Source organism: Peromyscus leucopus, chromosome 9, assembly GCF_004664715.2.
Source record: "Peromyscus leucopus breed LL Stock chromosome 9, UCI_PerLeu_2.1, whole genome shotgun sequence".
NCBI lineage: Eukaryota > Metazoa > Chordata > Mammalia > Rodentia > Cricetidae > Peromyscus > Peromyscus leucopus.
This window is the reverse complement of record NC_051070.1, coordinates 69,145,874-69,170,703: the sequence shown is the minus strand read 5'-3', so window position 1 is coordinate 69,170,703 and position 24,830 is coordinate 69,145,874. Positions and strand designations below refer to the sequence as shown.

General features: G+C 42.6%; 1 protein-coding gene across 1 annotated transcript in view; it reads right to left on the bottom strand.

Annotated features, from left to right (window-relative positions):
- Acin1 (apoptotic chromatin condensation inducer 1) overlaps window positions 1-24,570 on the bottom strand; it is a 44,928-nt gene extending 20,358 nt beyond the window's left edge. The window contains exons 1-7 of the mRNA XM_028892249.2: window positions 24,440-24,570; window positions 23,541-23,606; window positions 17,023-17,134; window positions 16,530-16,649; window positions 5,562-5,650; window positions 2,147-3,415; window positions 1,369-1,587 (exon numbers count right to left, since the gene is read on the bottom strand). Coding sequence (XP_028748082.2) covers window positions 1,369-1,587; window positions 2,147-3,415; window positions 5,562-5,650; window positions 16,530-16,649; window positions 17,023-17,134; window positions 23,541-23,600 — 1,869 coding nt within the window. The 5' untranslated portion in view covers window positions 23,601-23,606; window positions 24,440-24,570. The remainder of the gene's footprint in view (window positions 1-1,368; window positions 1,588-2,146; window positions 3,416-5,561; window positions 5,651-16,529; window positions 16,650-17,022; window positions 17,135-23,540; window positions 23,607-24,439) is intronic.
- Between the last annotated feature and the right edge of the window lie 260 nt (window positions 24,571-24,830).

The following is a 24,830-nucleotide window of genomic DNA, read 5'->3' as shown; positions in this document are numbered from 1 at the left end:
AGGGGGAGAGGGGGAGAGGGAGAGAGGGAGAGAGAGAGAGAGAGAAAAGGCCTCCTGTTGTGGAATATTATTTTAAGATGAGTTACATTTGTTTAATGATGCAAAGATGTGTTGCATTCTTTTATGTTGCATTTATTTAACTCTGTGAAGCTGTGTTACTTTGTCTGCCTAAAACACCTGATGGTCTAATAAAGAACTGAATGTCAATAGCTAGGCAGGAGAAAGGATAGGTGGAGCTGGCAGGCAGAGAGAATAAATGGGAGGAGAAATCTGGGAGAAGAAGAAAGAGCAAGAGAACAAGGAAAGGAGGATGCCAGGGGCCAGCCACCCAGCCACTGAGTAAGAAGAAAGGTATACAGAAATAGAGAAAAGGAAAAAGCCCAGAAGCAAAAGGTAGATAATTTAAGAAAAGCTGGTTAAAAACAAGCCAAGCTAAGGCCAGGCATTTATAAGTAAGAATAAGCCTCTGTGTGTGATTTATTTGGGAGCTGGGTGGCGCCCCCCCCCAACCCTCCCAAAAAAGAGAGTAAAAAAACCAAACAAACAAAAACCAACAATAGCCTCTCTTTTGGGGTAGATAAATGGAAGGGTCCTGAGGAAGCTATCTAGAGATTAAAAGTGCTGTTTAACTTTACACAGAGCTTTAACTAACCATGGAGTTAAGAAGGTGTATGTGCACCCCATGGTGTGTACACCTATGTATACATAAAACAAGTATGTTAAGAAGAAAGGGCAAAGCAAGGTTGGGAGGAGCTGAAGAAAAACAAAAAAAAGTGGTTAAAAACACTTGCTGCTCTTGCAGAGGATGAACGTTCAGTTCCCAGCACCCACATGCAGCTCACAATCATCCTTAATTGCAGTTCCAGGGGATTGGATGCCCTCATTTATCTGCATTCACGGTCTGAATACATTCATGCAGGCAAAATACACACACACATAAAACAACTCTTAAAAAAGGTCAGCAAGATGACTCAGTTGCTGATGACCTGAGCTCTGTCCCTGAAAACCACATGGTGGAAGCACTAAAACTTGTCCTCTGACTTCCACATGTGTGACATGGCACATATGCCAACCCCCAATCAATCAATCAATCAATCAGTAAATGGTTTGAAACAAAAAAACCCAAACCAAAAAACACAATTAAGAAGTGTCCTCAACGCTCTGCATTTCTTGACTCTTGTCCAGAGAGGATTTGAATTTTATAGTGAAGACAAATGTGCTGGGTGCAATGGCACACACCTGTAAGCTTAGCACTTAGAGGCCAAGGCAGGACCTTGAGTTTGAGGCTGGCCTGGGCTATAAATCAGGATGCTGTGTCAAACACTCAACAGTGGGGAACTGAAGCCTAAGGGGCTGTAACAAGCCTACCTGCTCAGGCTGTAACCTCTGGATCACATGCTTTTGCTCTGGCTCAGGCTGGCTCAGATGCCTTCCCCGGACAGAGGCTGAGGACGGGGGAGTCTTCTCCTTTGGTTCAAGGACCTGCAGCTGTGGCACTGGTGGAGCTGCAGCCTCCTGACCACAGGAGGGGTCTTTGGTTTCAGTGTAGCTGGTGTTGCTGTCTCTGGAGACTCCAGGGCTCACAGACTACAAACACAAGATAAAACATAAAGGAAAGTCACTTTCTATGGCAAATACTTGGGAGGGATATGATGAATGACAGATATTCAAGACTTTTCTAGCTTTTGCTCACCCAATACTCTGGTCTTTTTAATTTTTTTGATAAAGAGACTTAAGTCGCCAAAACAGGCATTGAATTTGATATGTAGCCTAGGATGACCTCTACCTCCCAAGTGCAAACACAGTCACGGATTACGAATACTTGACCTTCCTCTAGATCATTTTGTCTCGAGTCTACTCCCATTTAAGTGAATGATCTCCAACTACTTATCCAACAAATTTACTAAGTTCCATCCAGGGGCCTATGCTCTCAAGCAGCTTGTGTTAATGAAAGAGAAATATATTCAACATGCTTTGTACTCAAAGGGGTTTAGAATGGACAGGGATCCCAGTGACTCATGCACTGACTCTAATGAAGGGAGGGTAAACAGTGGAGACTAAAGGAGGACTTTTCCATCCCTGTTAGAAATCATTACAGGTTATTCTGGGTATCAAAACCATTAGAGACAGGATTCTCTATACTCACTTTTCTGCTGCTGCTTGACGCTGAACGGGAACGGGATCGGGACCGTGACCTGGACTCTGATGTTGACCTGGAGTCCATCTTGATTCTACCATGAGGGTTGGCGTGTACTCGTGCTTGGGATACATCTCTCTGTTTAGATCTTGGAGATGACTGTGGGTGGGAGGCTGAACTATCAGGAGAGCGAGATCTGGATCTAGAGCTAGAGGATGAAGGCGAGGAGGACCGGCTAGAGGACGAGTCAGCTGACTGTTTCAAACTATGGTCTGGGAAAAGAGTGTGGGAAGCTCTTCTGCCCTCCTGTTCTAAAGCCTGCTTTTTCACAGGTTCCTCAGGGGTCCCTTTGGTGGGTGCTAATTCCTCTACTGTTGGAGGGAGGGAGGGAGCAGATTTTTCAGGCTCAGTTTCAAGACCCTTCTGGGCTGAGTATTCAAACAGTGCACTTTTCTGAGCCAGAGGCAGGACACTCTCATCTGACACTTTCTCTGCTGGAGATTCTGCTTTGGTGTCTGGAGTACTGGGCAAAGGAGACAGGCCTCTCACCAACTGGACAGGATGAGGAGACATTATTAGCTCCCTACTTTCAGGATCTGTATTACGAGGCGATAACTGAATGAGGACAGGGGGTGCTGGGCCTTCCACTGGCTCTACCTCTTCCTCGTCCTGGAGTTGCATATGAGCTGGAGGAGATGACGCTTCCTTAGTAAGTAAAGGTGGGGGAGTTTCCTCTTCACTGACTGTGTGCTCTGGCGGAAGCACAACAGGGGCCTTCTCTAGGTCTTCAGTGAGTGGAGGTGGGGAAGGAGACTGCGATCTTTCCTCCAAGCCTTGTGAGGACTTGACTTCATTAGCTTCCTGAAGGACAGACACTACTTGTGTGTCTTTCTCTTGCTGCTGTCTGGCCAGGTGACTTCTTCTAGCTTCTTCCTGGGATCTCGTAACCCGCCCTCCTTTCTCTAACCCACCCCCTTCCTGGGATCTTATGATGTGGGGTTTCTCATCTACCACCTTTTCTGGTTTTGCTCTGGGCATCTCTTCTTCTCCCTCTTCATCCTCCAACTGTTTCAGGATTGGTGCCTCTGCCTCTCTAGATTTTTGTCCCTCATCTACCTCTTCCTCCTCTTCTTCTTCCTCCTCCTCCTCTTCTTCCTCTTCTTCCTCCTCTACTTTTAAATTTCGATCTACTCTGACTCTCAGGTTTCTAGATGGTGTTTCTTGATCTTCTTCCTCCTCAGCAGCCTGGCTGTACTCAGAGAGTTTAGCTGCTCTTGCCTGAAAGAAAAGATACACAGTGACTTCCAATGTACTTGTTCACAATGAAGAGAGGAAAGAGAGCATCTCTTAAGGTACTCTCAGGAAGGAGAAACTGAGTGACACACTTTCAGCAACAACAGGGGCTCCTTAGGGAAATCAAAGTAGAGGAAACAAAAGGAGCTCAACAATGAAGCTGCTTCTGGATCGGTGTTTTAGCTTTCCATCTCTTTTTATGTATTTTAAAAAGATTTATTTTATTATTTATTTACGTGAGTGTGTATTAGCTGCGTGAGCACAAGTGCTCCAGAGGCCAGCAGAGGGTACTGGACTCCTGGGAACTAGAGTTTCAGATGGTTGTGAGTTACTATGTGGGTGCTGGTGCTACAACTCCAATCCTCTGGAGAGCAGCAAGGGCTCTTAACTGCTGAGCCATCGTTCCAGCGCCAGCTTCAACTTTGGTGTTTGTTCTTTTGAGACAGGTTTCTAAGTGTAGCTTTGGCTGTCCTGGAACTCACTCTGTAGCTGAGGCTGGCCTCAAACTCACAGAGATCTGCCTGATTCTGCCTCCCAAGGATCAAAGGCATGCGCCACCACTGCCCATTCCTAGCTTTAAATTTTTAAAGGTTTATTTTATATGTATGAATATTTTGCTCACATGTATATAGTTACACCATGTATGTGCCTGGTACCTGAGGAGGTCAGAAGAGGGTGTCTGATCCCCTAGAACTGGAGTTAAGGATGGTGGTGAGGTACCACTTGTGTGCTGGGATCTGAACTCAGGTCCTCCACAAGAACAACCAGTGTTCTTAACCACTGAACCAGTTCTCTCCAGACCTGACTTTTTAGCTTCTAACATCTGGACAGAATATCTTAGAAAGCAGAGGGGAGAACTAACCTACTGTTATTTAGTAGTATTTATCACTTTGACATTTTTTTCCTTTCTTTTCTCTTTGAGATGCAAAACCACATCCTGCTTCTCACCTTCCTTCTCTTTCTCTCTCACTTTTTTTTTTTTTTTTTTTTTAAAGTATAAAGGCCAGAGTCTGGCCTTTTTTTTTTTTTTTTTAATAATTTATTTGTATTTTATGTACATTGATGTTTGCCTACATATATGTCTGTGTAGAAATTACAGACAGTTGTTAGCTGCCACGTAGGTGCTGGGAATTGAACCCAGGTCCTCTGGAAGAGCAGCCAGTACTCTTAACCTCTGAGCCATCTCTCCAGCCCTCTCTCTCGCTTTTGAGATAGGGTCTATTATGTTACCCAGGGTGGCCTCAAACTTAGAGCAACTGTCTCTGTCTCCCAAGGGTTAAAATACAAGTGATTACTGCCCTCCACTGTCATATCTTTGCACAGTCAATGATAGTCATATCTTTACACTATGCCTATATTTCCCCACTGTTCTTCCTTAACATTACTTCATATATTTTTCAACTGCTCTATGTATTTATTAGCTATAGTTAATGCCATAATATAGTTTTAGTTGAACAATTATGCCATATCTTGCCTTAGTATAAATTTAAGAATATAGTCTAGCCTATTAACTTTAAATATTTAATTTTTTTTATTTTTAAAAATTACATTATTTGTGTGTGGAGCTAAAGAGGACAACTGGATGGGAATTGGTATTCTCTTTCTATTATAAGGATCTCAGAGACTGAAATCAGGTTAGGAGGCACCTTACTCACTGAGCCCTCACATTTAGGTTTTTTTTTTTTTTAAGAATGATTTATTTATTACGTATACAGTGTTCTGTCTGCAGGCCAGAAGAGGGCACCAGATCTCATTACAGATGATTGTGAGCCACCATGTGGTTGCTGGGAATTGAACTCAGGACCTCTGGAAGAACAGCCAGTGCCATCTCTCCAGCCCCACATCATATTACTATGTTCACGTCAGGCATGGTAGCACATGTCTCTAACTCCAGCACTTGGGAAAATCAGATAGCAGGTTCCAGTCAGACTGTCTCAAAAAAGAAAAAAGTTAAAAATGTACATATTTGCTCAGAAGTCAGAAGGCCAGAGCATATCTAAATCACGAAACTCCAGGAGTAACATTAGATGGCTACACAGCCATCTAGAGACATCAACTCTAGAACCACCTGTGATGGCCGAGGATCCAAAGCACTGTGGAAGCAGCAACTGTGATGTAGGGACTGCATTACCTGTCTAACCCTGGATGAACGTCTTTCTCCTTTCCTTGGTTTCTCATCATCTGATTCACCTTTTTCTTCAGAAAAAGAAGAGCTCTTTCCTATCAAATGAAAGAAAATCAAGTCACATTCATATTTCTAGAATCATGACTTTCTAAAATCCAACCAATCATCACCTACAAGCTGTTTAGTAATGTATTTCCACATTTCTTCCACATATACGATCAAGACTACACAAGTCCCAAGGGTTCTTTTAATAAGTGGATGTTTAGGAGTATTTCAAAACCTCAAATAACTCAAAAGTAAAGTAACTTCCAGGAATTTTAAACTGTCCAGCAGGGGTACAGAAATACAAAGTGTACCTATTTCTATAATGTCTTTTGGTATTCTGAAGCAGAACTTGAGACTTTACCATTCTGAAGCCTGGAATAGTCACTCACACCTACAATGTCAGCACTCCAGACACTGAGGCAGGAGAATTGCCGTGAGTTCAAGGCCAGCATGAGCTGCTACATGTTGAGTTCCAGGTCAGTCTGGACTACAATGTGAGACTCTGTCTCAAAAACATAAAGCCAAGAAGTCTTCATTGCTTTGTATCCACTTAAAAAGATTAATTTATGTGTGTAGGTGTTTTGCCTGCATGTACATGCGTGCAGGTTTTCATCTTGTGCCTTCAGAGGCCAGAAGAGGGCATCAGGTATCCTGGAACCAGAGTTAGAGATAATTGTGACCTCTATGCAGGTGCTGGGTATCAAACCCAGGTCCTCTGGAAGAGCAGCCAATGCTCCCAACTGCAGAGGCATCTTTCCAGCCCCTATCATCACTGTTGAAAAATGTGCCTGGTACTATTACTTGTTAGTACCTGCCCCCTTCCCCAAACACTGGGAATGAAACTCAGGACCTTGAGCACCCTGAACAAGCACTCGAGGGGGCTGGAAAGATGGCTCAGTAGTTAAGAGTGCTGGCTGTTCTTCCAGAGGTGCTGGATTTGACTTCCTGCACCTGCACGATTGGCTCACAACCATCTGTAACCCCACTTTCAGGAGGTCTGATACCCTCTTCTGGCCTTCCTGGGCACCAGGCATTCACGAAATATGCACACAGGCAGTCAGGCAGGCAAGTAAAATATCTACACATATAAAAAATGAAAACAAAAAGCAAACACTCTACCTTTAAGTATACCCTCAACCCTCCTTCTGGCTTAAGATGAGGTATTGCTATGTAGCTTAAGCTAGTCTGGATCCTTCTGCCTTGGATTCCTGAATGCTAGATTTTATATGTGTGAGCCATGCTAGTTCTACTGCTAGGTTTGACCAAAATATTATGAGTAAATACATCAGTCACTCTGTACAACCATAAACTCAGAAAATGAGTAAGAATGTTTTCTTTTTTAAAAAAGAAGCTGGGGATACAGCTCAGTTGTATGGAGTGCTCACTTAGCCAAGTGTCAAAGACCTGGGCCAAAGCTCTCAGGGAGTAAAACAGAAAAAATGTTAACAGACAAATTCATTCCAGCTAAATGAACCGGGCTTTAGAACTCGGTCCTCTTGACTACGTTTTACACATTGGAGTTCAAGGTAGAAAATTTTCTTTCTTCCTTTAAAAAAAAAAAGAGAGAATTTGAAAACTACCAATCTAGCTGGCGCACGCCTTTAATCCCAGCACTCAGGAGGCAGAGGCAGGCGGATCTCTGTGAGTTTGAGGTCAGCCTGGTCTACAGAGTGAGTTCCAAGACAGCCAAGAGACTGTTACAGAGAAACCCTATCTCGAAAAACAAAACGAAAGAAAGAAAGAGAGAGAGAGAGAAAGAAAGAAAGGGAGAGAGGGAGAGAGAGAGAGACAGGGGCCGGTGGTGGCGCACGCCTTTAATCCCAGCACTCAGGAGGCAGAGGCAGGTGGATCTTTGTGAGTTCAAGGCCAGCCTGGTCTACAGAGCGAGATCCAGGAAAGGTGCAAAGCTACACAGAGAAACCCTGTCTCGAAAAACCAAAAAGAAAGAAAAGAAAGAAGAGAGAAAGAAAGAAAACTACCCATCTAGACCATCTAAGGAAATCCACATAAAACTGAAAAAAAAATTTTTTTTTCACATTCTACAAATGAAACTATGGAAAAATCACTTAAGTGATTAGAGTCTCAATATCTCAACTAAGAAAGAGAAGGGTGTGACCTGGACAGTTCTTATTTCTTACCAACATTGTAATACTATATGAGAAGCACAGCTCAGTGGAGAGTGAGCTTTTAGCTCACATGTGGTACTAGGTTGAATCCCCAATGTGAGGAAAAGAGGTATAATGGTTAAGAACTAGTTTAGAAAACAACATGGTGTCTGGAGAGATGGCTCAGAGTACTGGCTGCTCTTCCAGACAACCTGGGTTAGATTTCCAACAATCAAAAGGTGGCTCACAACCAGCAACAACTCCAGTTCCAGGGATCTGATGCCCTCTTCTGGTCTCCACAGGCACTGCAATGTGGTGCAGACACATAGGCAGACAAAATACCCATACACACAAAATAAAATTTACAAAACAGCATAAGGACAGGGTGGGGAGTATGCATTAGAAGAGTGATCGGCTTACAAGGAGAGTGCTCATCTAATAATGCACAAAGCTGGGGTCTAATGTCCAACAGGGAAGGAGAGCAATGAAGATAATCACATCCCAAATACTTAATTAGTTAAAACGGGCTTAACTTTAGTTTTTGTGTTTTCTTTTTCTTCAAGACAGTTTTCTCTGTAGCCCTGGCTGTCCTGGATCTCAATCTATAGGCCAGCCTCTGCTTCCAGACTGCTGGGATTAAAGGTGTGCCCCACCACTGCCCAGCCTGGGTTTAACTTTAATATAGTACAAAAGGCATAATTTGGGTCAGAGATAAGGCTCAGCTGTTTAGCAGGCACAAGGCCCTAGGTTAAGTCCTGAGCACCAAGACACCCACAAAAAGAAAGTTCAAACCCCACACAAAGCATGACCTACATGAATAGTATTTAAACTAGTGTTAAAGGACCTCTGAAATGATACAATTTCATACCTGAGTAAATAAACACTTGCATTAAGGTGTTTTTGTTGTCTTTTACAGGAACGATGTGACACACAGTGACAGTCCAGACTCTTGCAAACATTTGAAGCATCCTAAGATGCTATTGGCTGGACTATACAATTCATAATTCAATGATCTGGAATAGGTTAATTTATAAAGTAAACAAAGCTAGAAAAGAGATGACTGTTTTTCATACATGTTAAAGCAAACCTCTCACTGGGTGTGGTGCTAATGTCTTTAATCTCAGCACTAAAAGGCAGAGACAGGTGGGTCTGTGGATTTGAGGCCAGTCTGATCTACAGAATGAGTTCAGGACAGGTGGAATCACTTAATAAAGAGATCCTATCTCAAAAAGAAAAAGAGAAAGAAAGAAAGAAAAAAGCAAGGCTCCTTTGACAGAAGAAAAGAAACAAATTAATTTATCTTTTAAGCAAAAACAAGACCAGGTATGGTAATATATGTTTATTATCCGTACATAAGAAACAGAAGGAGAATAAAGAATTCAAGGCCACCCTGGACTTCATGGTGACTTAAGATCATCTGAGATGGTAAGATTGAGAGTAAGGCAACATCTAAAAACACAAGGACCTAAAGCACTTGTGTAACATGGCACAGGATCTGGGTTCAATCCCAGCACTGTTAGAAACACCAAAGCAAAACCAACCACCACTAACAACAACAAAGAAAGGCAATAAAGTTGTGTATAAAGTTGGCCAGAGATATACGACTTTAGAGCCAAAGGCAAGTTTTATTAAGTTGTAATTTACAAATTAAATATACCCAATTTAATAAATTCATTCTCCACCTACTGTAAACTGTAGGTTGGTCTACTGTACATTATTTTGGATACCATACCATAAAAACCTCAGTAACAGGATTCTGGGTAATTATTTCTTTAGAAGTACTAAGGGGTCATCAAAGAGATCTGGGAAAATAGGTACGCTGATCAGTTTTGACCATCACTGTTTTATAAAAGTCATGAAAACTGGAAGGGACCTTCAGAATGAAACAAGGAATCACTAAAAATACAAAGCATTGTATGGAGATGGAGGATAGCTTCCTAATTAATGGAAGGTGTTATGTGATCCATGCCTGGGACAGGTGGTATCTTTCATTATCAATACCTGATCACATGAATGTTTAAAGTTAGATGTTAATACATGTAGACATTGAGCACTTTACCTAAAGGCAAACCCAATGCTACCAACAGGCTAATGGTAATGGAAATTCAGGGCTTGAAAAAAGCTTTTCATTTCCAAGACGTCCAAAGCCAGAAGCCTTCAGAAGAAAGGGAAAGGTGGCTGCTAGACAGTGAAGGAGGCATTAAAATGCAGACTAAGTAAGGGCTTTAGGAGAGTAGTTTGGGGGCTGTTTTTGGATACAGAGAATCGCTATGTATCTCAGGCTTACTCCAAACTCTCCAAATTCCTGTTTTAGCCTCCTGAGTGCTGGGATTATAGAAACGTGCTACCACACTTAGCTGCAAAGTATTTTTTAAATTATTATTATTATTATTATTAAATCTCAGAAAAATCCCTGGAGAGGATTTACAGGACCCAAATGAGTTATCTATGGCTCACAAAAAAGACTGCTACCAAGGTACCCTTATACATATATAAGCAGCAACAACAGAGACCTAGCAATGATGCCAAACCTAAATATTACTCAGCCTTCTAAGGAATTTGTTTGCCAAATCCCCTAGATTCTCAGCATCCAGAGTGAGAAAAAGGAGCAGGGCTACAGATTCTCTAAGACGAGGACGGGGTGGGAGCACTGAGGCTCTGTTCAAGATGTGTGATGGAGGGTGGAGGAGAGAAACCAATTTCTCAGCATACATTTTAAGATGTTTTTCACCAGGCGGTGGTGGCGCACGCCTTTAATCCCAGCACTCGGGAAGCCGAGGCAGGCGGATCTCTGTGAGTTCGAGGCCAGCCTGGGCTACCAAGTGAGTTCCAGGACAGCCAGAACTGTTACATACAGAAATCCTGTCTTGAAAAACCAAAAAAAATAAATGTTTTTGTATTTTTTCCTAGACTGAGTTCTTAAAAACCAACATCTAATGAGGCTGGAGAGATGGCTCAGCAGTGAAGAGCACTTGTTCTTCCAGAGGACCCTGGTTAGTTCCCAGCACCTACATGGTGGCTCACAACCATCCCTAACTCCAGTTCTAGGAGATCTGATGCCCTCTTCTCACCTCAGAAGGCACCAGGCACACATGGACAAATACATGCATGCAGACAAAACAAATACCCTCATAAATCTTAAAAACACAGCCAGGCGGTGGTGGCGCACGCCTTTAATCCCAGCACTCGGGAGGCAGAGCCAGGCAGATCTCTGTGAGTTCGAGGCCAGCCTGGGCTACCAAGTGAGCTCAGGGAAAGGCGCAAAGCTATGCAGAGAAACCCTGTCTTGAAAAACCAAAAAAAAAAAAAAAAATCTTAAAAACACAACAATCTTTCTGTAGGCTTTTCTTTTCAGCATATAAAGAAGAGTTTACTAGGATACAAGCCACAGATCCCGATAAAACACAACACTGGGAAACTACTCTTTTGGTTAGTCATTTATACATCAGATTAGTCAAGGAAATTAATTGGGAGAGTAAGAAGAACAAAAAAAGCAGAGTCCCAGGACTCACACTCCCCAAGATTCACAGAGCAGGACCCGAATTCATGAGTAAGTAAGTGCTGGGCAGTGGTGGCACAAGTCTTTAGTCCCAGCACTCATGAGGCAGAGGCCAGAGGCGGGTGGATCTCCAGTTCAAGGCCAGAGATCTCTCAGTTCAAGTTTACAGAGCAAGTTCTAGGACAACCAAGGCTATTACATTGAGAACCTTGTCTCGAAAACCCAAACAAATGAGCGAACAAAACACTTTAAGTGTTACTAGTGATTAATCAAATGTGCTACTAAAAAACTTATTTCAACCAAAATCCTACTACTACAGAGTAAAACAGAAGAGGTATGTGGCATTTCTTCAGGTACCTATTAGGAGAGGTGGTACAGCTGAGCTCTCTCAGCCCTAACTCCTGGTGTTCATTGTTTTGGGGCCAGAGCATGGCCATCTATCATAGGCCAGTAGACCATGACAAGGACAACTTGCTGCTAACCAGAGCCTACTGCCCTGCTACTTAGCACACAGTGCAGGCTGGCCTGGAACTTGAGGCAATCCTCTGGGATTGATAAGTGCCAACATGCCTGGCTGTATTACATCTCCAAGATTAGGAGAAAAGTCTCTGGCATAAACACAGTGGGGAGAACTGAAGGCAACTGTTGGCTGTCCTATACTCAGTTCCTGTTTTCTGATTTGACTCTTCACCTCTCCCTTCCCTCTGGGTATTCTTTTCCTCTATCAATTACAATCACAAGTAAAGTCCTGCTAAGGATCTAAAACACCCGAACCCGTAATTCTCTCAAAATATTTGCTTTTGAAACCTATTTTATTTCAGGATACAGTTTATTTTTCATTTCAAATTACATTTAGAATGGAGAAGATTTGTGTGTGCGCGCGCATATGCAACAACCTTGGCTGTTTGAGTGCTATCCATTTTGTTTTTCAAGAAAGGATCACTAACTGGCCAAGAGCTTGCTGAGCAGGCTGGTCTGGCTGGCCAATGAGCCTCAGGGATACCAGTCTGCACTCTCTGGAGCTGGGATCACAAGCACACCATGCATCCAGCTTTTTTCAGCATGAGTTCTAGGACCCAACCTCGGGTTCTCAAGTACTTTATTGACTGAGCTGTCTCCAAGTCCCTAGAAGATCTTCCTCATAAAACATAGTGAGAAATTCCAGAAGTTCCCTACTTACCTAGAAAATTTTCAAAGTTTTTACTGGCTTGGCACTTGGAAGACTTTTGTAATATTATTTCAATCTGTTTTAAATGGTTTTTCTAAGTATCTTTGAAAACTAATAACTTTACTCTGATGGTATTAGTCTAAGTCTGTTGTCCCTCCTTTGAAAATATCATGGGGGGGGGGTGGCCCGAGGAGGGAGGGAGAGGCTGGAAACATGGGTCAGCTGTTCAAAGCACTAGCTACTCTTCGAGTACCTGAGTTTGGTTCCCAGCATGCACATGGGGAGGCTCACAATCACCTACAGTTCCAGACTATGACTCCCTCTTCTGGCTTTCTCAGAAACCCAAACACATCTGGAATATACTCACACGCACACTAAAAAATCGCAGTTCTCCTAGCTTTATGTTTCTGCACCATCCTAAAAACGATTCTCTTGTCTCTGGGACAATTTAACTGTACTGATTTCTAAGGATCGTCTCAAATTTAGACCTCTGCCATGAGGCAATCTCTAATTACTCCAGTCCTGAAATTGTTCACTTTTTAAAAAAACTTTATGTATATAAATATTTTTGCCTGCATGTATGTCTATGTACTATTTGTGTGCCTGATGCCTGTGGAGGTCAGAAGAAGGTATCAGATCCCCTGGAACTGGAGATATAAATGGTTAGTTACCTTGTGAATGCTGCGTAATCAAACTCAGATCCCCTGGAAAAGCAGCCCCACATCTCTCACTCTTATGATGCGGTTGTATATACCTAAAATATTAAAACTTGAGAGACAAGGATGATAGACCTCAAGAATGAGTTTAACCTGGGGCTACATGGCAAATCCCTGCCTTAAAACACAAAACAGCCAGGTTAGTTGGTGCACACCTTTAACCCCAGCATTCAAGAGGCAGAGGGGTGAAGCCCTGTGAGCTTGAAACAGCCTGGTACAGAGCAAGCTCCGGGGCTACAGAGAGACCCTGTCTCAGAAAAACAAAAACAAAATAAAACGAAGGGCAGAGAAGATGGCTCAGTGGGTAAAGATACCATCTTGTTAAGCTTAATTCAATCCCTGTACTCCATGATAGGAGAGAGTCAACTTAAGTTGTCCTCTGACCTCCACATGTAATCTTGGCATTGGTGCATCCACACACACACTAAATAAATGAATGCAATTTTTTAAAAAAATCCTACGGTAGAGTGCTAAAGGGATGCTCAGTGGTTAAGAACGTGTACCGTTCTTCCTGAGGACCCTAGCCTGGTTCCCAGCATCCATGTAAGGTGGCTAAAACACCTGTAATTCTAGCTCCAGGGGATCCAGTGCTCTCCTGTGAACAAACCCACACACAGATACACATAATTAAACATAGAAAATAATAATCTTTTAAAAAAATCTTTTATGTGCATCATTTGTGTCATGTACTTACTATCTTCCATTTTTAAAGTTTTATGTGCAATTATTCTCTTTACTAACAGACATGTGCTAATGCCCCATATACTCTAGTAACAGAGATATGTATACAGCAGAAATTCTAATATATATTTCCGTGACTTTTGAGAATGATGATAATTCACTTATAATAGACTTTCTCTCTTTCCTCCTGGCTTTATAATGCGGGGAAAAGAGCAGTAAGAGCAGAGTGAACCAACTGGGCAGTGGTGGTTCTCTCCTTTAATCCTAATACTCAGAAGGCAGAGGCAGGCAGATCGCTGTGAGTTCAAGGCCAGCCTGGTCTACAGAGCAAGTTCCAGGACAGCCTGGACTACACAGAGAAACCTTGTCTCGAAAAACAAAGAGCAGAATGAACGAAGTGACAGTCAGCTATTTCCCTAATTGGGGGAAAAAGAGGTCCCTGGAGAACTTTTCAATCACTCCAAAATTGTCAGTGTTAAATTTATTAAAAATTTTCCAGGGGGGCTGGCAACACACATGCACATGCATGCACGCACACAAAAAGAGACATGTCTATGGCCAGCAAGACGGCTAAAGGGAAAGGCACTGAGACTAAGCCTAATGACTTGAGTTCAATTTCCAGAATCTACATGGTAGAGAGAACAAACTTCTACAAGTTGTCCTCTGACCTCCACACACATTCTGTGGCATACCCCCCCCAACCCCCACATACCCCAAATGTAGCAAAGGAGGGGTGGGCTACAGAGATGGTTGAGCTGTTAAGCACTGGCTACTCTTCTGGCTATGGGTTCAATTCCAGCACCCATAATGGTGGCTCACAACTGTCTATAACTCCAATTCCATGGGATCTGATCCCCTCTTCTGGCCTTGTGGAACACAGACATACAAAGGCGAAACATTCATACACATAATATTTCACAGGGACAGAGCACTTGCCTAGCATATGCTAGGCTCTGGATTTGATCCATAAACAAAGTGGAGGACAAAAAGAAAAAAAAATATTATCAGAATTTTCAGCTGGGGCTACAGCTCAGTTGGTAGAGTACTTACCCATCATGCACCACACCCCAGGTTTGATCTTTAGCACTGAATAAAGCAGGATGTGATGGAGCACACCATAACCCACATCTTGGGAAGCTGATGTTCAATGGGAACTCTTGGCTACTTAGTGAACTGGAAGCCAGACTAGACTACATGAGACTCAAAAAAGGGGCAAGAGGGGGGAGTTGGGCGGTGGTGGCGCATGCCTTTAATCCCAGCACTCGGGAGGCAGAACTAGGAGGATCTCTGTGAGTTCGAGGCCAGCCTGGGCTACAGAGGAGATCCAGGACAGGCACCAAAACTACACAGAGAAACCCTGTCTGGGGGGGGAGGGGGAGAATGAAAACAAAACAGGCATGGTGGTGGCTCAGTGGTTAAGAACACTTACTACTCTTACAGAGAAGCCAGGTTCAGTTCCTGGCACTCACATGAGCTCACAACTACCTATCACTCCAATTCCAGGGCATCTAATGCCCTCTTATAGCTCCCCTGGGTACCAGGCATACATGTGATGCACATACATACATGCAGGCAAAATACTACTCATACACATAAAATAAAAATAAATAATTTCCAAAAATTTCCCTCAAGCACTCAGACTAGGATCAAGAAATATAGACATTAACCAACCTCACTTAAAATTAGCCTCAAAGGTCCTTCATTTTATTTTAACCTTACGTGAAATTTCTCTCTCCAATAAATATTTCCAAAAAAATTTATACTTTTCAAGGAATTCTATGCTAATCAGAAGAACTGAAAACAGTGTTAAATATGTGAGGGACTGTCCATATTTAACAATCCTGATAACCATTAACTGTACTAACAGTTGAAAATACTCATTCATTTACACACTGGCTTACTACACCTACCTAACGTCCACCATCACACATACACACTGCCTTGAAAATCCTAAGTTTTGCTGGGCACTCAGGAGGCTAAGGTAGGTGGGTATGTGTTTGAGGCCAGCCTTGTCTATATTAGTGAGTTTCTGGACAGCTAGGGCTACATATCAAGACCTATCATAAACAAACAAAACAAAATTAAAATCTTTCCAAAAGACAAAGGCTGTATTTATAGTCTTTTACTTGAGATAATAGGAAAAATTAGGTACCTAATATTACTATCATGTGAAAAAAAATTAATCTTGCTTGAACCAATTACACAAATTAGGTTAAGCTCTTTATAATATGTTCACAAAACAGTGCTTTGCCTTTAATAGCATTTAGCATAACTGTGATTACATAATAATTTTATCAATACCCATCTACTTACTAGGCTGTAAATTTCCTTAGAGCAGACATCTTTTCCTCTAGTATATCCTGGGGTCTAGCACATGCCTGGTATACAACAGGCAGGTAATAAAAAAAAGTGTTGAATAATAAACAGTAGATGTCAAATCCAAGAGTGGTAGTGACTAGATATATACATATAACAAAGAGATGAAAGTAAGGTGTGACTGTTGCTACATTTGCAGATATATAAAAGACTGAAAAGGTACAGAGGAAAATCATACTAACTGATAAGACACCGAGTAGTTAACATATAAGTAAAATCACATTTCCAAAAAGACATCATTTCTCTGAAAACAGACGTCAAATATCAGCTTTACAGAACTCTCCTCGGGCTTTCATGGAGGCTTATCATGAAAGGAGGCATCACTACCTCCCCCACCAACTACGCAGGATGGACAAACAGCGCAGTGGGGAGGGAGATACGTACTGGGCGAATGTCTGCTGAGCTCCAGCTCTGGTCTCTCCAGGCTGCTCTGAAAGTCAGGAGGCAGCAGGGAAGCCACTCCCTCAGGATGGATCATCTCGTCCTCCGACTCAGCTGAAGCTTCTGCAAAGTACACAGTGGGTCGGGGCAGGGAGGGAGTGAAGGGCTCAGCATGTGGGATACGTAGGCGTGAGGACGGCAGGCAAAGTTATAGATACAGACACACACACCAAGAGAGTACTGAACAAAAAGAAAACACCTCCCTAGTGCTAAGCTCTACCTCACTGACATGGTACATGACTTCTTTCCATTTCCTCTTATACTCAGTCCAACTGAGCACCTCTTTCCCTGACACAGTCCGACTGTAACTCATCTGGCATCACAAAACACTGAAAGCAGATGAGCAACAGTCTCACCCGACTTACTCCTGCCATTAGTTAGACCCATCTACCTGTGACAGAGACCAAAGACCTGTTAGAAGTGACAGCGGGCTTACCTTCAAGCTCTGCAGCCTCGCGAGCTTCCCGTTCTAGACGCTGCCTCAGAAGCTCCTGCTGCTTTTCCAGGTACTGCTTTATGAAACTGTTCTGGCTCATTTCCTCCCCAATCTGTGTAGAAGAGATGGGATGAGAGCGTCTAAGGAGGCAGCTATTAGGTGACTAGGAAGGTCTGAGTGCAGGTAACAGATACCTGAGTCATGAAATAAGAGGCTAGGCTAATTGTTCTTCTTTTCTTTTTTTAAGATTTATTTATTATGTATACAGTGTTCTATCTGCACATATGCTTATAGGCCAGAAGAGGGCACCAGATCTCATTACAGATGGTTGTGAGCCACCATGTGGTTGCCGGGAATTGAACTCCGGTCCTCTGGAAGAGTAGTTGGTGCTCTTAACCTCCGAGCCATCTCTCCAGCCCGCTGTTTTTCTAGTTCCAACCCTGCCATAGGTTCTTAGTTTTATTCTTTTGTTTTTGTCATGGATAAGTACATAAAAATATATTTAGACAGACAAAGCCTAAAATCCAATGTGAAGCTCCATAGCTTCGGAATGGCTATTCTAACTGCAGAGAAGCATGTACTCATGGCGATGTACATACTTTGAGTCTGGTTAATTTAGCTTCATAATCTTTTTATAATGAATTTGTTCTAATGAATGAAAACTTTTTAAAATTTACTTTATGTGTATGGGTGTTTGGGCTGTTTGTGTACAGTCTGTGCAGCACATGTGTAAAGTGCCCAAGGAGTTCAGAGGAGGGCATCGATGCCCTAGAACTGGATACAAACCATCTAGCTCTGGGCTGTCTCCCAGATACTGAGAATCAAACCTGGGTCCTCTGGAAGAACAGCCAGCGCTCTTAATTACTGAGCCACTGCTCCGTCGAACCTGCCCCACCCTCCTTTAAAAAAAAAAAAGAATGCTTTAAAAATGCTTATCACAAACTTAAGTTTGATATATTAAAAGGTTTTAAAATAACTGTGGGGATGGGAGAGATGGCTCAGTGGTTAAGAACACTGGCTACCCTTCCAGAGGACCTGGGTTCAATTCCAGCATCCATATGGCAGCTTAAAAAGAGGGCCGGGCGGTGGTGGCGCACACCTTTAATCCCATCACTTGGGAGGCAGAGGCAGGCAGATCTCTGTGAGTTTGAGGCCAGCCCGGGCTACAGAGTGAGTTCCAGGACAGGCTCCAAAGCTACACAGAGAAACCCTGTCTTGGAAAACCAAAAAAAAAAAAAAAAAGGCCTGTAACTCTAGTTCCAGGGGATCCCATACTCTCACAAAGCCACATTCAGGCAAAACACCAATGCACATAAAATAAATCACTAAAAAAAAATTTACTCCTTAAAAGAAGATTTAAAAAAAAATTAAAAATAAAGCCAGGCAGTGGTGCCACATGCCTTTAATCCCAGTACTAAAAGCAACAAAGGCAAATTACCTTATAAAGAAACATGAATTTAAATAATTTCTATAAGCAATAAAATCTAATAGTTTCTAAGCATGTAAGAATTTATTTTTATCTTATGTGCATTGGTGTTTTGCCTGCATGTATGTCTGTGTGAGGGTGTCACATCTGGGAGTTACAGACAGTTGTGAGCCACCATGTGGGTGCTGGGAATTATACCCAGGTCCTCTGGCGGAACAGCCAGTGCTCTTAACTGCTGAGCCATCTCTCCAGCCCCCAAGACTTTTCTCTTTTAGTTAGAGATTAAAAAAAAAAGAAAACAGGGAGCTAGAGAGATAACTCAGCAGTTAAGACAACTGATTACTCTTCCAGAGGACCTGGGTTCAATTCCCAGCACCCACATAACAGCTAACAACTGTCTATAACTCCAAGATCTGACACCCTCACATAGACATAAATGCAGGCAAAACACCAATGCTAATAAAATAAAAATAATTTAAGAAAAAAAAAAAAAAAAAGGAAAGAAAACAGTCTAAGTAAGTATACCAGGGAAATGCAAAGAAACTCCACGAAGCAAGTCTACTCCATGCATCTGGGATCCAAGAAACAGAACTCTCAGAAGGCTCTCATTTTCTTTCTTCTTTTAGATTTTTCAAGACAGAGTTTCTCTGTGTAGCCCTGGCTGTCCTCTAACTCACTATGCAGTCCACGCTGGCCTCGAACTCAGAGATCCACCTGCCTCTGCCTTCTGAGTGCTGAGAATAACGGCAAGAGCCATCACCGTCTGGCTAGAGGCTTTTTCTTTTTTTGGTTTTCTGAGACAGGGTTTGTCAGTGTAGTTTTGGTGCCTGTCCTGGATCTTGCTCTGTAGACCAGGCTGGCCTTGAACTCACAGAGATCCACCTGGCTCTGCCTCCCAAGTGTTGGGACTACAGACGTGCGCTGCCGCCACCACCCAGCTGGAAGGCTTTTTCTATTAAAGATAAGAATAAACAGCACTATGGCAAAAAAAGAAAACTAGTTAATATTTTATTTAAAATTTTCAGTCCAAAGAGTGATGTTAATGCACAAATAACTTAAAAAGAAGTAAGAATTCTAAGGACTATGCTTCTTCCTTCCGGAAACAAGGTCTCACTACATAGTCCAGACTGGCTTTACACTTGAAATCCTTAGGCATTAGCACCCTCAGTTTGAGTAGTATAGGTACGCTAACACAATGTAGCCTGTTCTTGGTGCTCCCCGCGACCTCCCACCCTGTATGTGTGTGTGTAATCTATATCCTCAGCCTGAATTTTACCTTTTCATCTAAACTTTTATATGAACTAGAATTTACCTAAAAATAATCTACTATTTATCTTAAAACTGAGAAGAGTAGGCATGATGCATATCTTTAATCCCAGCACTCGAAAGGCAGAAGCAGGCCAATCTCTGTGAGTTCCAGGCCAGGCTGGAGAGAGAGTTCAGCAGTTAGAAGCAACTGTTGCCCTTGCAGAGCACCCAGCTTTGGTTCCCAGAACCCACACTGCAGCTCACAACCTTCTGTAACTCCAGTTCCAGGGGACCTGACTCTCTCTTCTGACCTCTACAAGCACCAAGCACAGATAATGCACATGCATACAAACAAAATAAAAACCTTCTACAGAGTGGATTCCAGGAAGTCAGGGCTGTTACACAGAGAAACCTTGTCTTGAAAAACCAAAATAAATAAATAAATAAATCTCAAACAAATTTAAAAAAAATAAGTAAATCTGAGAAGAAAACGTCCTAGTCCAAAAGATCAAGCTCCACCAACCAGGAAAACATTTTGTCATATATCTCAAAAGTTCAAGTGTGGGGCTAGAGAGATGGCTCAGCAGTCTGCACTAGCTGCTCTTGCAGAAGACCTGGGTTCAAATCCTAGTGCATGGTGGCTCACAGCCATCTGTCAACTACAGTTCTGGTCTCCAATGTCCTCTTTTGACCCCTGACAGCACTAAGCATAGACATGGTGCGCATAACATTCATACACACAAAATATGAAAAAAATATAGTATTTCAATGAGTGAAATTAAGAGACCAAGGAAAGGAATATACACTCAACACTTGAGACACTTGTAACTCCACTTCCATTCAAAGACAAAATAAACCACAGAAGGGGGAGTGCATATATAGCTTCTATCTGCAATAGTACCACAAGAGTAGCTGAGGCCGGAGAACTGCCATAGTTTGAGACCAGTCTGGGCTACAGAGTAAGTCCCTGCCTCAAAAACTCCAACCCAACCAACAGCTTTGTTTTGAGTAAAAAGAAGCCTTTGGCACACCATGCCATTGTAGCGCACACCTTTAATCCCAGCACTAGGGGGCAGAGGCAGGTGGATCTTTGGGAATTCCAGAGTAGCCAGGGTTATGTAGAGAGACCATGTTTCAAACAAAAAAACATCCATGCCCCCCTCCCAAAAAAAGGGCTAGCAAGCCAGGGTTAATCCTTTCCCCCCTTTCTGTAACACTCCCAATCATTCTTTCTGTCCTTCAGTCTTCTCCTCACAAGCTCCCCTCCAGTCCTTCTTACCTGTCTAGAGATCTCCAAGAACTAAGTCAACCCCAATACTTCCTATGTTTTCTGTCATATTTTCTAACACTAAATACTTATTTTCACCTAAAGTAAAGGAGTCTCTCAGTACTCAATGGACACTGATGAACTGTGGGTTCCAAGTATAAGAAAACAATAATGTTTGCTGCAAAACCTTTGTTAATAAAAGTAAGGCTTCGGGGCTGGAGAGATGGCTCAGAGGTTAAGAGCACTGGCTGCTCTCCCAGAGGTCCTGAGTTCAATTCCCAGCTACCACCTGGTGGTGGCTCACAACCATCTACAATGAGATCTGGTTCCCTCTTCTGGCCTGCAGGGACACATGCAGGCAGAACACATGCAGGCAGAACACTGTATACATAATAAATAAATAAATCTTTAAAAAAAAAAAAAAAGTAAGGCTTCAAAGTCTAAAATGCAATGATCTAAAATTACAACTGTGAATTGACTATTTTAAGTAGTTTCTTTTTTAAATTATTTTTTAACATTTATTTATTCTCATATATTTTACATGTATGACTGTTTTAACTGCATGGATGTATGTGCATCATATGTGAGCTTGGTGTTCAAAGCCAGAAGAGGATATGGGATGCCCTGGAACTGGAGTTATGGATAGCTATGAGCCGCCATGTGGGTGCCGGGAATAGAACCTGGGTCCTCTAAAGAGCAACAAGTACTCTTAACTACTGAGCCATCTCTTCAGCTTTCATTTATGTGTGTACATATATGTACCTTTTTTTTTTTTTAAGATTTATTTATTTATTATGCATACAATGTCCTGCCTGCATGAGTCCCTGCATGCCAGAAGAGGGCGCCAGATCTTATTACAGATGGTTGTGAGCCACCATATGGTTGATGGGAATTCTGGAAACTCAGGACTTCTGGAAGAGCAGTCAGTGCTCTTAACCACTAAGTCATCTCTCCAGCCCTGTGTGTGTGTACATGTACCTTTGTGTGTGTGTTTGTGTGTGTGTGTGTGTGTGTGTGTGTGTGTGTGTGTGTGTGTGTGTGTGTCTGTCTGTCCTTGGAGTTACAGATGTTTGCGAGCCGCCCAATGTAGGTGCTGGGATCTCAACTCCAGTTTGAATCACTGAGTGACAACCACTCTTGACTAGTGAGCTACCTCTCCAGCCCCTTAGGTAGGTTTTTTTTCTTTCTTAATGCTTGTTAACCTCAGAAAGCTTAGTATTAACAGGGGAACAGAAAGATTTTCCACAGTATCCTGGGACTTCATCTACTCTGGGGCCCAGACACCATTGCATTTTCCTTTAAGTGTGTAACACATTAAATGAAGGGATTTTTTTAAAAGCTGGAAAGCATTCTAAGAGATGATATGGTCAAAATTTATATTTTGTTTTTAACTATAGAATAGTGTCTTCAAAATAAAACATATGGCCGGGCGGTGGTGGCGCACACCTTTAATCCCAGCACTCGGGAAGCAGAGCCAGGCGGATCTCTGAGAGTTCGAGGCCAGCCTGGGCTACCAAGTGAGTTCCAGGGAGGCGCAAAGCTACACAGAGAAACCCTGTCTCGAAAAAACCAAAAAAAAAAAAAAAAAAAAAAATGTAGAAAGCGAGGGGCAGGAGTACAAGCCTGCTATCCCAGCACTAGGGAAGCTGGGCAGTAGGACTCCCGAGTCTGAAGACAGTACAGGTTACACTGTTGAGCTCCAAGCCATCACGGCTACATGGAGAGATTCTGTCTCAATGCTAAAAAAAAAAAAAAAGAAAAAAGAAAGTCTTCTCTGAGCTATCCCAGCAGAGCCCAACTACTTTTCCTATTACAGGTGAGGAAACTATGGCCTCAAAATGTTAAGTTCCTTGTCCTAAGGTTTCAGGGATGTTTAAGAGTACCTATATATAGCTAAGCAGCTAGCACTAGAAATAAGGGGTTATTAATAAAGGACCAAATTCTTTAAAAAAAAATCTATGTCAATAAAAGAGTTGTTGATAAACAATTTATTTCACATCTAAATTCAATTCAACTTTTCCCCAAACTAATGGCAAATAAGTGACTTCAGATTCTTGTGGCACACGTAATCAGAGCCATACCTTTTGGCACACTCCACTGCAAGGATCCAAAATTAACTTAGATCTCCTCTGATATGGTTTTTGTTTTTACTCCAGGTCTTTATGCAAAATTAAGTCTTGATTAGAATTCAACTGTCTGAGAGCTGGAGCAATAGCTAAGCAGTTAAGAGAACTGGCTGCTCTTGTAGAGGACCCAGGTTCAAGTCAGCACCCATACGGTGGCTCACAGCTGTCTATAAGCCCAGTTCCAGAGGATTCAACATCCTCTTCTGGCCTCCGTGGGCACCAGGCACACACATGATACACAGATATATATGCAGGCAAATCATACCTACACATAAAATAAAAATGAACCTTTAAAAAAAAAGACAGCAACTGTCTAATGTGAGAACACTTGTAATGAAAATAATTTAAGAAAATACTGCCTTTGATAAGCACAGAAGACACAACACCAAGTCCTTCCATTTACCATTTTCTCCAAACAGCACATTCTATCTAAACAAATCTTTTTTCTTACCTGTGAATTTGGCTGGAATGCAGCATGGGGTGTTGAGTGTTTCTGTAAATTTTCTAGCATTAGAGCCTGGTATAAAGAAGAGCAAAAATCAGAAACCAGGAGGGGGAAACAAAAAGCAGCCCAGATCTCTACCTCTCCCACAGCCTTTTCATTAAATTAAATATACTTAAATATACATTTATACCATACTCCTTTCATGGGGCTTAAAAGCCCTTTTACAAATACTGTTCTCATTCATCTTCACAAGAACCCTTAAAGGTAGCCATGGTTACTGCTCCCAAATATACAGATATAAAATACAGGCACACAAAGAATCAGTGACCTGGCTATGTCATAAAAATCTGCAAAAGTGACAGAATCAGTACTAGAATCCCGTCTGCAATTTTGACTAGGAGCCACTTTTAAATCTGGTAATGGGGTGGGAGGCGCGGCGGGAGAGGGGGGCACCCCAAATACTCAAACAAGCTTTAAATTACACAAAACCGTGAGAGTGCTGATTAGGATCCGACTGTTACTTGGTTAGTTAGTTATTCAGAGCTAAAACTAAGTGAACTGGCACAATTTTCAGCAGAGTGACATCCAGACTGATCAAACGTATTAAAATTTCAAAGAGAAACTGACCACAGACCTTGTCATCTGTGGTTTGACTTAATCCACACCCACCCACAAACTGTCAGCTTCGGGATAAGCGACGGTCTGTCAACTCAGACCCTGAACTAACCTAATCCCCATCCGCACTACCAGCCACATACCCTAATGACCTCTTCATTACACCGGTCCATCTCACCTTCCCTCCATTTACACCAAACCGATACACAATATGTACACCTCCGGACAAACCCCTTCTCATCTACTCAAGCCGATACGACACCCCCCAGCCTAAAGTCATCCTGTCTCACCTCTCGCGCTAGTATTCACCAAATTCTTATCCAGACTGCTTCTCGATTCCCTAATAAATTAGACACCCGTCTTTCACCAAGTGCGTCTACCAAGGTTTCCCTTCATCTAAGGTCTTCATCTGATCAAGCGGACATTTTACCCCAACTCAAATGTATTATTGCAGCCAGAGTCACCAACCCCCTCCGCCCAACTGTACCCCTAGCTCGGACCCTGCCCTACTCGCCCCCGTAAGGCCAGCCACACCGGTGGTTGTAGAGGGATTTAACTCCTTCTGCAGCGCATGCGCCGAAAACACAGACACAAACAAGGAGGGGGTGGGGGAGGAAGGAAGGAGCTTAAGACACTCCGGGAGAGTAGCGCGCACCCTCCCATTTTGGGCTCGCGCCGCTG